At 41.7% G+C, this 15,661-nt stretch overlaps 1 protein-coding gene across 3 annotated transcripts in view; it reads right to left on the bottom strand.

The window, feature by feature from the left end:
• Positions 1-15,661, bottom strand: part of KCNT2 (potassium sodium-activated channel subfamily T member 2) — a 293,358-nt gene that overhangs the window by 196,203 nt on the left and 81,494 nt on the right. For all 3 annotated transcript variants that reach the window (XM_077824102.1, XM_077824101.1, XM_077824100.1), the window contains exon 3: positions 9,733-9,832. In XM_077824102.1, coding sequence (XP_077680228.1) covers positions 9,733-9,832 — 100 coding nt within the window. The remainder of the gene's footprint in view (positions 1-9,732; positions 9,833-15,661) is intronic.

Consider the following 15,661-nt stretch of genomic DNA (forward strand, 5'->3'; position numbering starts at 1 on the left):
ATGATTGGGGGTATAGAACACCTTCCGAATGGGGAAAGATTAATAAGACTGAGACTTTTCACCTTGGAAAAGAGATGACTAGGGGGAGATATGATAGAGGTCTATAAAATCATGACTGGTGTGGAGAAAGTAAATAAGGAAGTGCTATTTATTCCTTCTCATAACACAAGAACTAGGGGTCACCAAATGAAATTAATAGGTAGCAGGTTTAAAACAAACAAAAGGAAGTACTTTTTTCACACTACGCACAGTCAACCCCTGGAACATTTTTGCCAGAGGATGTTGTGAAGGCCAAGACTATAACAGGCTTCGAAAAAGAACCAGATAAATTTAATTGACGGTTATTAGCCAGGATGTGCAGGGATGGTGTCCCTAGTCTTTGTTTGCCAGAAGCCGGGAATGGGCGACAGGGAATGGATCACTTGATGATTACCTGTTCTGATCATTCTCTCTGGGGCACCTGGCATTGGCCACTGTCAGAAGACAGGATACTGGGCTTAGATGGACCTTTGATCTGACCCAGCGTGGCTGTTCTTATGTTCTAATGTGACAACAGAGTGAAGGGACATGCATTCCCCGGATGGTTAATTATTAGATATTTAGAATCAAAGAACAAGTAGTTTAGGCAAGGCCTGGAGAATTGCCATAGCTTGCAACATACAAATATATCGCTGTATGTGAATACAGAGATATCTAAGGGTACCTTCAAGCAATGAGCATTGGGGTGATTACTGCCTACCTCATCTTTTAAAATATAGCACATATTCAGAAGTAAGAAACTTACACGTGCTTTACAGTACGCTCCTTTAGCATCACAAACTCATTAGATTTCATACAAAAATATCAACAGCTTCATCATGCCAGAAGCTATCAGTAATTTTTAAAATATCTGTTCCTTGTTCTTGCTTTTGTTTCCCTTTTACTAGAAAATTGAATTAATTTAAACTGGACTCTGGTCTAGAAAGCAGAAATGTTTCAGCTTTATGTTATACCATATTGTTGTAAGAATCGACACCATATAGAAAAATTATTCAAATACAGTTATAGGATCTTTCTTTTTCTTTTAAAAAGGCACCTGGTGCAGCTTTTCTAACTACATTAATTTGTATTTTTTAACTTATTGAAAAGGGCAAACATTGTTTTCCAACAGTAATATGCCTAATGCATGTATGTAAATAAAACGTTTGGTTTATAACTTGAGACAGATTTAGAAATTATTGTTTCCCCATCCATATTTCTCATTTTCATGCATTCTCACATTACACATTTGTTCTCAACTCCTAAACGTGTGCTGTTCCCCATTGAGGAATGGGATTTAAGAGAATAACTCAACTATAAAAAAAAAAAAAATGCACTGTAATTAGGTTTTAGGAAGTTTTGTACTCAAACTACTCAAATTTAACAGCTTGAAGGATCTTGTAGAAAGTGCTCTTTTGGGGCACAATCCATGTTTGAGAACACACATAATAAATTTACCAAAATTACTCACATCATGAAATAAACTGCATGTATTCTTAAATGACAGAGTGAAATATACAGTATGTTTCTATGTTGTTCCAGATTGGGCATGCTGGAGCAAGAAAAATCAGTAGGGAGCTCATGATACAGATTGTTGCCCCCCCAGCCCCCACCCTAGGAAACCAGCAGGATCTTTGGAACCTTTCACTAATATGTCCCCATCTCATTGACTGTTTTTTATTACTCTGACAGCCTATATCTCTGCAATAGAGATGGGCAGGGTAGAAGAGGGGCACACTCATCCCTTATCTCTGGATAGCGACAAGGAAGTAAGATAGGCTAGATCTCCTGGACAGTCAGGAAAAGAAAGGATTGAAGGGGGATTGTTTCTATTACAACAATAATACATTTATTGCCAGTAAAAAATAGGCAATAGTTAAAACAATCGGTCTTTAAAGAGTGAAAACCAAATAACAATATAGTCATTACCGGAACTAAAAGAGCATTAACCATGACTAGTTAGAGTGGCAGTTGAAGACTCTTTGGCTCTCACGAAGCAAACACTTACATTTGTAAGTAACTTGACTTATGGTAGTGGTCAATGGTACTACACACATTCATGTATCGGGGGTAGCTGTGTTAGTCTGTATCCACAAAAACAACAAGGAGTCCGGTGGCACCTTAAAGACGAACAGATTTATTTGAGCATAAGCTTTCATGGGTAAAAAAACACTTCTTCAAATGTATGGAATGAAAACATACAAAAGCCAATAGGAGAACACTTCAGTCTTCCTGGACATTCTATAACAGATTTAAAAGTGGCTATACTTGAACAAAAAAACTTCAGAAACAGACTTCAAAGAGAAACTGCAGAACTAAAATTCATTTGCAAATTTAACACCATTAAGTTGGGCATCAATAGGGATTGGGAGTGGCTGCTCATTACAAAAGCAGCTTTACTTGTGGCACCTTAGAGACTAACCAATTTATTTGAGCATGAGCTTTTCGTGTAGCTCACGAAAGCTCATGCTCAAATAAATTGGTTAGTCTCTAAGGTGCCACAAGTACTCCTTTTCTTTTTGTGAATACAGACTAACACGGCTGTTACTCTAAAAGCAGCTTTGCCTCTCCTGGAATTGACACCTTCTCATCAATTATTGGGAGTGGACTACATCCACCCTGATCGAATTGGCCCTGTCAACACTGCTTCTCCACTTGTGAGGTAACTCCCTTCTCTTCATCTGTCATTATATAATGCCTGCATCTGTAATTTTCACTCCATGCATCTGAAGAAGTGGTTTTTTACCCACAAAAGCTTATGTCCAAATAAATCTGTTAGTCTTTAAGGTGCCACCGGACTCCTTGTTGTATACACATTCATGTAGCTAAACACATTCTTGAATCTTTGCAGCACTGTGACCTTAGACTGTGGTGTAACTTGCAATTTTCTAAGGGAATGTCAGCGCTACATCGGTGCAGTTCTGCCACTGTAGCACGTCTGGTGAAGACGCTTTATGTCGGCAGGACAGCCTCTCCCGCTGACATAGCGCCAGTGTGGACAGCACTTAAATTACTGTAACTTATGTCACTCTGGTGGGGTGTGTTTTTTTTTCCACACCTCTGAGCGACCTGTGGTACATTGATTTAAGCAGTAACGTAGACCGGCCCTAAGTTTCTGCATAAATTGCAAGTGTTGTAGTTAACAAAGAATAGTGATGTTTGAATTGTAATTGAGATCATGTTGATTCTAATGTGACCCATAGCTATGCTCGCACACTAACTCTATTAGATCTGGACTTGTCAGATACAGATTCTAGTTTACATCTCATTATTTCTTTCTGCTTCTTTAATTTTTCCAATATTTTCTGCTTTTCTTTTTATAAAACATTCCAGTATCAGAACTTCTAAAAATGTTCACTGTTGACCTAATAGGGATCAATTCTACTGCCATTAAGTGAATAATAAAACTGACTTCATTTACAGTGGCATATGGCCTATAGGCTACAGTTCACAAATTTTCTGCTTAGCATTTAGTCTGATGAATGAGAGGGAAAGTCGTGGAAACTGGATTAGGAAGTGTGGAAGGATTGAGCAGCAGTTTTTCCCTCTATGAGGATCCTGTGCAGATGGGGATTGATGTGATGGGAATGTAGCTAGGGAAAGCTTGTAGCTCACGAAAGCTTATGCTCAAATAAATTGGTTAGTCTCTAAGGTGCCATAAGTACTCCTTTTCTTTTTGCGAATACAGACTAACATGGCTGTTACTCTGAAACCTATGAAACACAGTATGTTGTTCTTGCCCCACCCCTAACCTGTCAGATTTCAGTGTAAATCCATGTAGGAGTCGATGCCAGTGCTGAATGCCTGTTCCCAGCTCTCTGCACCATGGCTGCAGTGATTGGGGCACCAGTACTAGGTGCAGGGCTGATCAAAAACGTCTATCAACTTTTTTTTAAAAGGAAAACTGGATTTTCAGCTAACTGCACACTTTCTGCAAAAGTGTCTGCTTTTCTAAGACATTCATCGGGAAATTGAAATTCAAGAATATGGCCAAAATATTTGTTTGGTGTTTTTCAGCAAAAAGTCAGTTTCCTACAGGGAAAAATCCCAATTTCCACCAGCTCTAACTGGGAGGTAGGGAAGAAAGCTAGGAACATCAGGGCTACTGGGGAACTGTGCTAGTAGGGTGAAGTGTCCAGAGAGCTGGTTCTCTGTGCTATTGCTCTAGAATCCATGGGTGTTTTCTCCATAGAAGACACCTCCTCATCAATTATTGGGAGTGCCCTACATCCACCCTGATTGAATTGGCCCTGTCAGTGCTGGTTCTCCACTTGTAAGGTAACCCTTCTCTTCATGTGTCAGTATATTTATGCCTGCCTCTGTAATTTTCACTCCATGCATCTGAAGAAGTGGGTTTTTTACCCACAAAAGCTTTTGCCCAAATAAATGTGTTAGTCTTTAAGGTGCCATCGGACACCTCATTGTTTCTGTGGATACAGACGAGCATAGCTACCCCTCTGATACTTGATGCCCTAAGTTGTGCAGCAACATCAGAGTGCTGCTGTAGTGTGCACACAATCATTCAGCCATCGCTGTGGTTCATAAACTGGAGAAGGGGAGCCAAGGGGGGTGAGGGAGTGAGAGAACCTGGATTTGTGCAGGAAATGGCCTAACTTCATTATCATGCACATTGTGTAAAGAGTTGTCACTTTGGATGGGCTATCACCAGCAGGAGAGTGAATTTGTGTGGGGGGTGGAGGGCGAGAAAACCTGGATTTGTGCTGGAAATGGCCTAACCTGTTGCTCACTTTAGATAAGCTATTACCAGCAGGACAGTGGGGTGGGAGGAGGTATTGTTTCATATTCTCTGTGTATATATAAAGTCTGCTGCAGTTTCCACGGTATGCATCTGATGAAGTGAGCTGTAGCTCACGAAAGCTCATGCTCAAATAAATTGGTTAGTCTCTAAGGTGCCACAAGGACTCCTTTTCTTTTAACTGAAACACTGTTTTACATGCAGTAGGAGGATGTTGCCAGGAGTGGGGCTTCACACCTCAATATCTTTAAAGCTCTGCTACTGGGTCAGGCTCCAGCTACAAATAGCTCCGCAGCACCACTCTATTACTGCACAGCTTAGAATGTCTGCATGGTGGATACCTCATCTTGCAAGTCTCTCCCTGCTCTCTCCAAGGCAGGGTCTTCAGGTTCTTCTGCACATCTTCCCAGTGCATGGTCCCTGCTTCCTCTCCTGCTAATCACCCTCCCTCTATGCCTCTAAAATGATGGGCTATGTGTTAGAGATGACAATTTCCTGCAATGTCCTAGACAAACCTTACTGTATAAAGTTAAACCAAGATGTACTGAATTAAGTTTAAATATTTTAGGAATTCGTTCTATTAAAAATGGAAATGTTTACATATTATTGTGGGATTGCACGTAATATCTCCGGAGGGAGACATAGCTAGCATAAACCCTGGGAAGCGTTCTGACCTTCAAAAGACTATTTGAAACTGTGTGCGAGGCAAGAATGAACACTTAAAGTTGAGTGAGTTTCCCATGAAGCCTCTAGGGGTGGCGTATGCAAATATACTCCCTCCACTTATGCAAGAACTCAGCCTTTTTAACCTTTGCCTTGAGAAGGGGACTTCTGTCTGCTGATCATCTGTTACAAGAGGAGAAGACCAGAGTCTCAAATTGTATAAGAGTGACTCCTAGATTCGTAGTGTTGCTTGTCCTAAGCCAAGGCTATTATGAACTTGTAATCACAGGAAAAATGCCTGTGTAGGGTTTGAAGGACTGACTCCTACCAGAGCTCTTGCTGGAGTTAGGGTGATCTCTGGTAAGCTTACTAGCATGTACGACAGGTTTCAGAGTAACAGCCGTGTTAGTCTGTATTCGCAAAAAGAAAAGGAGTACTTGTGGCACCTTAGAGACTAACCAATTTATTTGAGCATGAGCTTTCGTGAGCTACAGCTCACTTCATCGGATGCATACCGTGGAAACTGCAGCAGACTTTATATACACACAGAGATCATGAAACAATACCTCCTCCCACCCCACTGTCCTGCTGGTAATAGCTTATCTAAAGTGATCATCAAGTTGGGCCATTTCCAGCACAAATCCAGGTTTTCTCACCCTCCACCCCCCCACACACAAACTCACTCTCCTGCTGGTAATAGCCCATCCAAAGTGACAACTCTCTACACAATGTGCATGATAATCAAGGTGGGCCATTTCCAGCACAAATCCAGGTTCTCTCATCCCCTCACTCCCCTCCAAAAAACCCACACACACAAACTCACTATCCTGCTGGTAATAGCTCATCCAAAGTGACCACTCTCCCTACAATGTGCATGATAATCAAGGTGGGCCATTTCCAGCACAAATCCAGGTTTTCTCACTCCCCCACCCCCATACACACACAAACTCACTCTCCTGCTGGTAATAGCTCATCCGAAGTGACCACTCTCCCTACAATGTGCATGGTAATCAAGGTGGGCCATGTCCAGCACAAATCCAGGCTTTCTCACCCTCCCCCACCCTTTTTTTCCGGGACACACACACACACACACACACACACACACACACAAACTCACTCTCCTGTGAGTAGGTAACTTCTGGGAACTCTTCTGGCTCCATCAGTCTGTTTCTTCACTTCCGCAGGTGGGTATTGTAGTTGTAAGAAAGCTTGACAGAGATCTTGTAGGTGTTTGTCTCCGTCTGAGGGGTTGGAGCAAATGCGGTTGTATCGCAGAGCTTGGCTGTAGACGATGGATCGTGTGGTGTGGTCAGGGTGAAAGCTGGAGGCATATAGGTAGGAATAGCGGTAAGTAGGTTTCCGGTATAGGGTGGTGTTTATGTGACCATTGTTTATTAGCACTGTAGTGTCCAGGAAGTGGATCTCTTGTGTGGACTGGACCAGGCTAAGGTTGATGGTGGGATGGAAGTTGTTGAAATCATGGTGGAATTCCTCAAGGGCTTCTTTTCCATGTGTCCAGATGAAGAAGATGTCATCAATATAGCGCAAGTAGAGTAGGGGCTTTAGGGGGCGAGACCTGAGGAAGCGTTGTTCTAAATCAGCCATAAAAATGTTGGCATACTGTGGGGCCATGCGGGTACCCATAGCAGTGCCGCTGATCTGAAGGTATACATTGTCCCCAAATGTAAAATAGTTATGGGTAAGGACAAAGTCACAAAGTTCAGCCACCAGGTTAGCCGTGACATTATCGGGGATAGTGTTCTTGACGGCTTGTAGTCCATCTTTGTGTGGAATGTTGGTGTAGAGGGCTTCTACATCCATAGTGGCCAGGATGGTGTTATCAGGAAGATCACCGATGGATTGAAGTTTCCTCAGGAAGTCAGTGGTGTCTCGAAGGTAGCTGGGAGTGCTGGTAGCGCAAGCTCTGCGATACAACCGCATTTGCTCCAACCCCTCAGACAGAGACAAACACCTACAAGATCTCTGTCAAGCTTTCTTACAACTACAATACCCACCTGCGGAAGTGAAGAAACAGATTGACAGAGCCAGAAGAGTTCCCAGAAGTTACCTACTACAGGACAGGCCTAACAAAGAAAATAACAGAACGCCACTAGCCGTCACCTTCAGCCCCCAACTAAAACCCCTCCAACACATTATTAAGGATCTACAACCTATCCTAAAAGATGACCCAACACTCTCACAAATCTTGGGAGACAGACCAGTCCTTGCCTACAGACAGCCCCGCAACCTGAAGCAAATACTCACCAACAACCACATACCACACAACAGAACCACTAACCCAGGAACTTATCCTTGCAACAAAGCGCGTTGCCAACTGTGCCCACATATCTATTCAGGGGACACCATCACAGGGCCTAATAACATCAGCCACACTATCAGAGGCTCGTTCACCTGCACATCCACCAATGTGATATATGCCATCATGTGCCAGCAATGCCCCTCTGCCATTTACATTGGTCAAATTGGACAGTCTCTACGTAAAAGAATAAATGGACACAAATCAGATGTCAAGAATTATAACATTCATAAACCAGTCGGAGAACACTTCAATCTCTCTGTTCACACAATCACAGACATGAAGGTCGCTATCTTAAAACAAAAAAACTTCAAATCCAGACTCCAGCGAGAAACTGCTGAATTGGAATTCATTTGCAAATTGGATACTATTAATTTAGGCTTAAATAGAGACTGGGAGTGGCTAAGTCATTATGCAAGGTAGCCTATTTCCCCTTGTTTTTTCCTACCCTCCCCCCCCCAGACGTTCTGGTTAAATTTGGATTTAAACTTGGAGAGTGGTCAGTTTGGATGAGCTATTGCCAGCAGGAGAGTGAGTTTGTGTGTGTGTGTGTGTGTGTCCCGGAAAAAAAAGGGGGGGGGTGAGAAAGCCTGGATTTGTGCTGGACATGGCCCACCTTGATTACCATGCACATTGTAGGGAGAGTGGTCACTTTAGATGAGCTATTACCAGCAGGAGAGTGAGTTTGTGTGTGTATGGGGGTGGGGGGGTGAGAGAACCTGGATTTGTGCTGGAAATGGCCCACCTTGATTATCATGCACATTGTAGGGAGAGTGGTCACTTTGGATGAGCTATTACCAGCGGGATAGTGAGTTTGTGTGTGTGGGTTTTTTGGAGGGGGGTGAGGGGATGAGAGAACCTGGATTTGTGCAGGAAATGGCCCACCTTGATTATCATGCACATTGTGTAGAGAGTTGTCACTTTGGATGGGCTATTACCAGCAGGAGAGTGAGTTTGTATGGGGGGGGTGGAGGGTGAGAAAACCTGGATTTGTGCTGGAAATGGCCCAACTTGATGATCACTTTAGATAAGCTATTACCAGCAGAACAGTGGGGTGGGAGGAGGTATTGTTTCATGATCTCTGTGTGTATATAAAGTCTGCTGCAGTTTCCACGGTATGCATCCGATGAAGTGAGCTGTAGCTCACGAAAGCTCATGCTCAAATAAATTGGTTAGTCTCTAAGGTGCCACAAGTACTCCTTTTCTTTTAGCATGTATGAGTTCTTTTATTGTTTTAATGTTTTCTTTTTTATGCTTTCTCATTAAAAATAAGAAGCAGCTTAGCAAAAGCTGTGTGGTAACTTATAATTGTGGGCAACTATGTTGTTTAAAACCTTTGAAGAGAAAGCAAAGCAGGTCTACTTAGATGGTCTGACATGCTGGGAAACTCACAGTGTAGGCAAGAAATTGTGTAGCCTGAAGAAACCCTGGTCAGGAGGGGGAGAGATGCACATCTCCATCCAAGAAAGGTGCAGGCTGAGGAGCCAGAAGTCTGAGAGTGGGTACTCTTGGTAGACTATAAAAAGGGAATAGAGGTGCAGTTGCCCTGACCCATGGCAGGATGTACAAGCAGAGGAGTTGGAATATGGCAATGATTTATTCATTGATTTATAAGGTATATGACACAATCTGAAATGTTATTCGGTAACTTGTCAAAAAGATACGGGCAGTGGCACAGCTACATCATTCCACAGAGACTATTACACAATATGAACAAATATACAGTAAGTACCTTCCGTAATAAGGAGCAAAATGCTTTTGATTGAAAGAAAATCATATTACATTTTCATTGGATACTTATTCACTCAGAAAGACTGGATTAGATTTGCAATTCATGCTGCACCACAACCATCTATAAATTCTAAAACCAAATCCCTGCTGGAAGAACATCAAATATGTATAAGCATCAAGTATGATTGATCTGTTTCGTACAATATAAGAAGTACTTTGAGAGGGCAAATAGAAAACAAAATCTTACCATCCATGTCCTTGTGTAGGATCATCCAGGAGCACTCGAATTATATATAACAAACAGCTTAATAACTTGAGAGAAAAATTGAACAATCGTATTCTGAGACCTGTTTGATAAAAGGAAAGAAAATACAAATTCAGTTTCTTTAGATTTTAATTCATGTTTTTAATGTAAAACTACTTAAAAGGAAAAGGATATGCCTTCAACTCAAGTCAGAGAACTTGTGACTACAAGTATTCAAATATTAATATTTGGAAGTTTTTATGAAATAGCTTTGTGTAGGGAATGTATTATTATTGCCCAAATATATAAAATATTAAACTATATTAATGTTTTGATAAAGTGGCACAAAAGTCAGAAAATGTAAAAACTAATACCTGGCACAATTTTAACTCTATTCCTGTGTGTGTGTGTGTGTGTGTGTGTACACTGAACTGTGCTGCACACAAGGTCTAAAATAACGTAACCAAATATAATGCAGTGTCTTCTACAAGCTCAGGCCCCAATTAGGTGGTAATTTCCATGTGAGCAGATGCCCACACCTGTGCAAAGCCTCTTTGAACTCAAAGGGGATCGACATAAGCACAGTGTTTGCTGCTCTGAGGGTCCAGCTGAAGCCCAATGGAACCATTGACTTAATGGTCATTGAATCAGACTCTGAGTTCATTGCAGCATCAGGACCAAAGATATGCATGTGATCTTGTAATTAAAGATAGTATAGCCTTAATTGCACAAGTGTAATTTTTTTTTTTGCATTTAATACTTACATTAAAAATAAAGTTACCAGTAATTATACTAATAGACACTGTTGGCAAAAACCAATGAGTAGAAAGCAACATCATTAGCAACCATTAGTAAATTGTACACTTGTAGACCGAGGCTCCAATCCTGAATTTGGATCCCCACAGTTGTGCCCGTTCAGAGTTCTATTGACTGATGTGAGCTCACACCGATCTGATTGCAGGAGCAGGATATTAGTAAGCACCAGTCAACCATAGGATAACTAGTGTCTGTCATTGTAAGCCAATTTTTCTAGCACTTATGCATGTGAATAGGCCAATTGTACTGAATAGAACCAGTTGTATGTTTGCCATGTTAGGGCCCAATTATGTTTTTCCATACCTATATGTGACCTTGTGTGTATACATACTTCTAAGAGCAGAGTGTAAAATCTATTTATTGAGCATAACTCCCTCTCTCCCCTAGCCCAGTGCTGGAGCCCCCATGCATTTCACCAACTTGTTTTTTTGGGGGGAAGTTGCATCCAAACTGAACATAAAGTTAACATTTCTGAAAATCATTCCCCTCTTCCCACCTTCAACAAGTAGTATATTTAATTACAGAAAAATTCAGAACAATGTCTACTTTAACTACATCTTAGAATCTGTGTATGAGAGAGACAGAGAAAATAAGGCTTTATAATGGAGCACTGTTTGCTATTTTAACTGTGGAGATTCCTTCATATTATGAATGTTAGATTAACCCCTTTGGCATTGGTAAACTGGGGGTTAAAACCCCATCCTAGGTTCCCAAGCAGTGAGAAGTCCTACAGCTGTGACCAGCAATTAGACTTGTCAACATTTATCTAGACTCCTGCTGTCTTATCAAATCTAATTAACAGCAGACTCTTGATTTCCCCAGAGCAGGGAGAAGAGATAGAAAAGGAAAGAGGATATGACCAGAGGGTGAGAGGGCTGGGGCATGTGCGTATTCATTGCTGTGTTATAAGCTTTACTTTTTTTTCTTTTTGAACTGTTGCTGAAGGAAGAACTTCTTAACTGAATTAACCCTTTTGGGGAAATCTGCTTAAGCAGGACTAGCAGCTATGCCAGCTGGGCTATTATAAGTAGGCAATTAGGTGAGGTGAGAGAATAAAGGTCATTTTTGTATTGGCCTCATCTGTCTAGCCCTTCTGTTAATGAAATGCAAAGGTCTACAATCTGCAGTTTTGTGCTTTTATTTTAGCTCTGTAAATGTTCATCTGTGTGTGGAACACATCCTGATTTCCCTACTGATAATTCAGCAACTTTTAATCATTATATGAAGTCATATTTTGATTATAAAAGGTAACTAGAGTGCCTGACATTATCTGGGAGCACATGGACAATAGCAATGTAAACTTCCCCCATGTTGCTCTGCAATGCACCTCAAATGTGACCTAGAACAACCCCCAGAGAGAGTTCAGTCCCCATGCAAAGTAAGTCCTTGACTTCTCTGCAGAGACTACAGACATTCAGGTGCAATGTAGACATGTTCATCAAGTGAGACCATCCTGTCACCAAATAGGCCATCAAACCCTAATCAAATAATAATGCATTTGTGTTCTGCTAACCAGCGCTGAATTTGAACTAGTGGTTTAAGCACCAAGACTGCAAACACTTCAGCAGATCCTTAACTTTGAGCACATAAGGAGTACTTGCATGCTTAAAGATCAGCTCAGGCATGTTTGCAGAAGCCGGGCCTTTGAGTTCACAGTCTTATCCCCTTATCCAAGCCTCCTATAAATCAATTTAGAAAATAAACGCTAACTGGGACATTTGGTCATTGGTCTGTACTGAGACCTTGGAGGTTTATTACAGAAAAATCTGTTCTTTAATAAGGTTTTTGATACTCCTTCTCATAAACAAATTAGGGAAATACAACCTAAATGGATGGTTTCAGAGTAGCAGCCGTGTTAGTCTGTATCCGCAAAAAGAAAAGGAGGACTTGTGGCACCTTAGAGACTAACAAATGTATTTGAGCATAAACTTTCATGAGCTACAGCTCACTTCATCTTATGCATTCAGTGGAAAATACAGTTGGGAGATTTATATACACAGAGAACATGAAACAATGGGTCTTACCATACACACTGTAATGAGAGTAATCAGGTACGGTGAGCTATTACCAGCAGGAGGGGGGCGGGGAAACCTTTTGTAGTGATAATCAAGGTGGGTCATTTCCAGCAGTTGACAAGAACATCTGAGGAACAGCGGGGGGAGGGGAATAAACGTGGGGAAATAGTTTTACTTTGTGTAATGACCGATGCACTCCCAGTCTCTATTCAAGCCTAAGTTAATTGTATCCAGTTTGCAAATTAATTCCAATTCAGCAGTCTCTCGTTGGAGTCTGTTTTTGAAGTTTTTTGTTGAAGAATTGCCACTTTTAGGTCTGTAATCGAGTAACCAGAGAGATTGAAGTGTTCTCCGACTGGTTTATGAATGTTATAATTCTTGACATCTGATTTGTGTCCATTTATTCTTTTACGTAGAGACAGTCCAGTTTGACCAATGTACATGGCAGAGAGGCATTGCGGACACATGATGGCATATATCACATTGGTAGATGTGCAGGTGAACGAGCCTCTGATAGTGTGATTGATGTGATTAGGCCCTATGATGGTGTCCCCTGAATAGATATGTGGACACAGTTGGCAACAGGCTTTGTTGCAAGGATAGGATCCTGGGTTAGTGGTTCTGTTGTGTGGTGTGTGGTTGCTGGAGAGTATTTGCTTCAGGTTGCGGGGCTGTCTGTAAGCAAGGACTGGCCTGCCTCCCAAGATCTGTGAGAGTGATGGGTCATCCTTCAGGATAGGTTGTAGATCCTTGATGATGTGTTGGAGAGGTTTTAGTTGGGGGCTGAAGGTGCTGGCTAGTGGCGTTCTGTTATTTTCTTTGTTGGGCCTGTCCTGTAGTAGGTGACTTCTGGGTACTCGTCTGGCTCTGTCAATCTGTTTCTTCACTTCAGCAGGTGGGTATTGTAGTTGTAAGAATGTTTGATAGAGATCTTGTAGGTGTTTTTCTCTGTCTGAGGGGTTGGAGCAAATGCGGTTGTATCGTAGAGCTTGTCTGTAGACAATGGATCATGTGGTGTGATATGGATGAAAGCTGGAGGCATGTAGGTAGGCATAGCGATCAGTATGTTTCCGGTTTAGGGTGGTGTTTATGTGACCATCGCTTATTTGCACCGTAATGTCCAGGAAGTGGATCTCTTATGTGGACTGGTCCAGGCTGAGGTTGATGGTGGGATGGAAATTGTTGAAATCATGGTGGAATTCCTCAAGGGCTTCTTTTCCATGGGTCCAGATGATGAAGATGTCATCAGTGTAGCGCAAGTAGAGTAGGGGCATTAGGGGACGAGAGCTGAGGAAGCGTTGTTCTAAGTCATCCATAAAATGTTGGCATACTGTGGGGCCATGCGGGTACCCATAGCAGTGCCGCTGATTTGAAGGTATACATTGTCCCCAGATGTGAAATAATTATGGGTAAGGACAAGGTGGGTGCATAACTGGTTGGAAAACCGCTCCTGGAAAGTAATTACCAGTGTTTCACAGTAAAGCTGGAAGGGCATATTGAGTGGGGTCCACAGGGATCAGTTCTGGGTCGGGTTCTGTTCAATATTTTTATTAATGATTTAGATAATGGTATAGAAAGTACACTTATGAAGTTTGCAGATGATATCAAGCTGGGGGAGGTTACAAGTGCTTTGGTGGATAGGATTAAAATTCAAAATGTTCTGAACAAACTGGAGAAATGGTCAGAAGTAAATAGGATGAAATTCAATAAGGACAAATGCAAAGTACTCCACTTAGGAAGGAACAATCAGTTATACACAAATGAAATGGGAAATGACTGCCTAGGAAGTAGTATTGCAGAAAGGGATCTGGGGGTCATAGTGGATCGCAAGCTAAATATGAGCGAGCAGTGTAACACTGTTACAAAAAAAGCAAACATAAGTCTGGGATGTATTAGCAGGAGTGTTGTAAGCAAGACACAAGAAATAATTCTTCTGCTCTACTCTGCTCTGATTAGGCCTCAGCTAGAATACTGTGTCCAGTTCTGGGCACCACATTTCAGGAAGGATGTGGACAAATTGGAGAAAGTCCGGAGAATAGCAACAAAAATGATAAAAGGTCTAGAAAACATGACATATGAGAGCACATTGAAAAAAATGGGTTTGTTTAGTCTGGAAAAGAGATGACTGAGAGGGGACATAACAGTTTTCAAGTACATAAAAGGTTGTTACAAGGAGGAGGGAGAAAAATTGTTCTTTTTAACCTCTGAGGATAGGACAAGAAGAAATGGGCTTAAATTGCAGTAGGACAGTTTAGGTTGGACATTAAGAAAGACTTCCTAACTGTCAGAGTGGTTAAGTTTTGGAATAAATTGCCTAAGGATTTAAGAGCAGGTTAGACAAATACCTGTCAGGGATGGTTTTAGATAATACTTAGTCCTACCTTGAGTGTAGGGGATGTTGGGATATGTAAGGGTTAAGTAGAGACCTGGAAAACTACTGGTGTGCAGACATGGTATTAGGGAGTAGAGGCACAGGTGGGCACCGTTTCTGCACTTAACAGATAAAGTGCTACCCCTCTCCCTTCCTTTCTGCTTGTTAAGGATTGATAAGCATTGCAGCTGCCTAAGGAATGTGGGGATCTAAAGGATACTCTTTGTGTAAAAAAGTGTTCTCTCCCCCTTCCTTCCTTTCCCAGCTACCTAAACGAGCTCAGGGTTATGGCCCCTTCCTTCCCTGCAAACTGCTGATTAAGGGAATTTGTAGCTGCAATTATTGCAAAGAAATGTATCTTTGAAGTAAAAAATGTCTGTAGAATATGCTTAATGCTGTAAACAGTAAACAGGGGTGGGAATAATTATATTCATTATATGGGCATTCATATTACTCAATAAGGGGTTTGGGGTGTCACAGTAAATGTAGGTATTTACATATTAACTGAGATAAAAGAGTGGGCTGTAACTAATTCAGTGCTTACTCGACAATTGGGTCGAGGGGAACAAGTACCGCAATAAAGAAGTCCGTCTACTCAATCCGTCTCTGGGTCAGCCTGCTCATTCTCTAACAGGAGACTTGACTACAAGACCTCTCGAGGTCCTTTCCAGTCCTCTGATTCTATGACTTTCAGACTGGGTGTGGGGGAGAAAACATAGCAGGCCATATT

Source organism: Eretmochelys imbricata, chromosome 8, assembly GCF_965152235.1.
Source record: "Eretmochelys imbricata isolate rEreImb1 chromosome 8, rEreImb1.hap1, whole genome shotgun sequence".
In the NCBI taxonomy this organism is placed as follows: domain Eukaryota; kingdom Metazoa; phylum Chordata; order Testudines; family Cheloniidae; genus Eretmochelys; species Eretmochelys imbricata.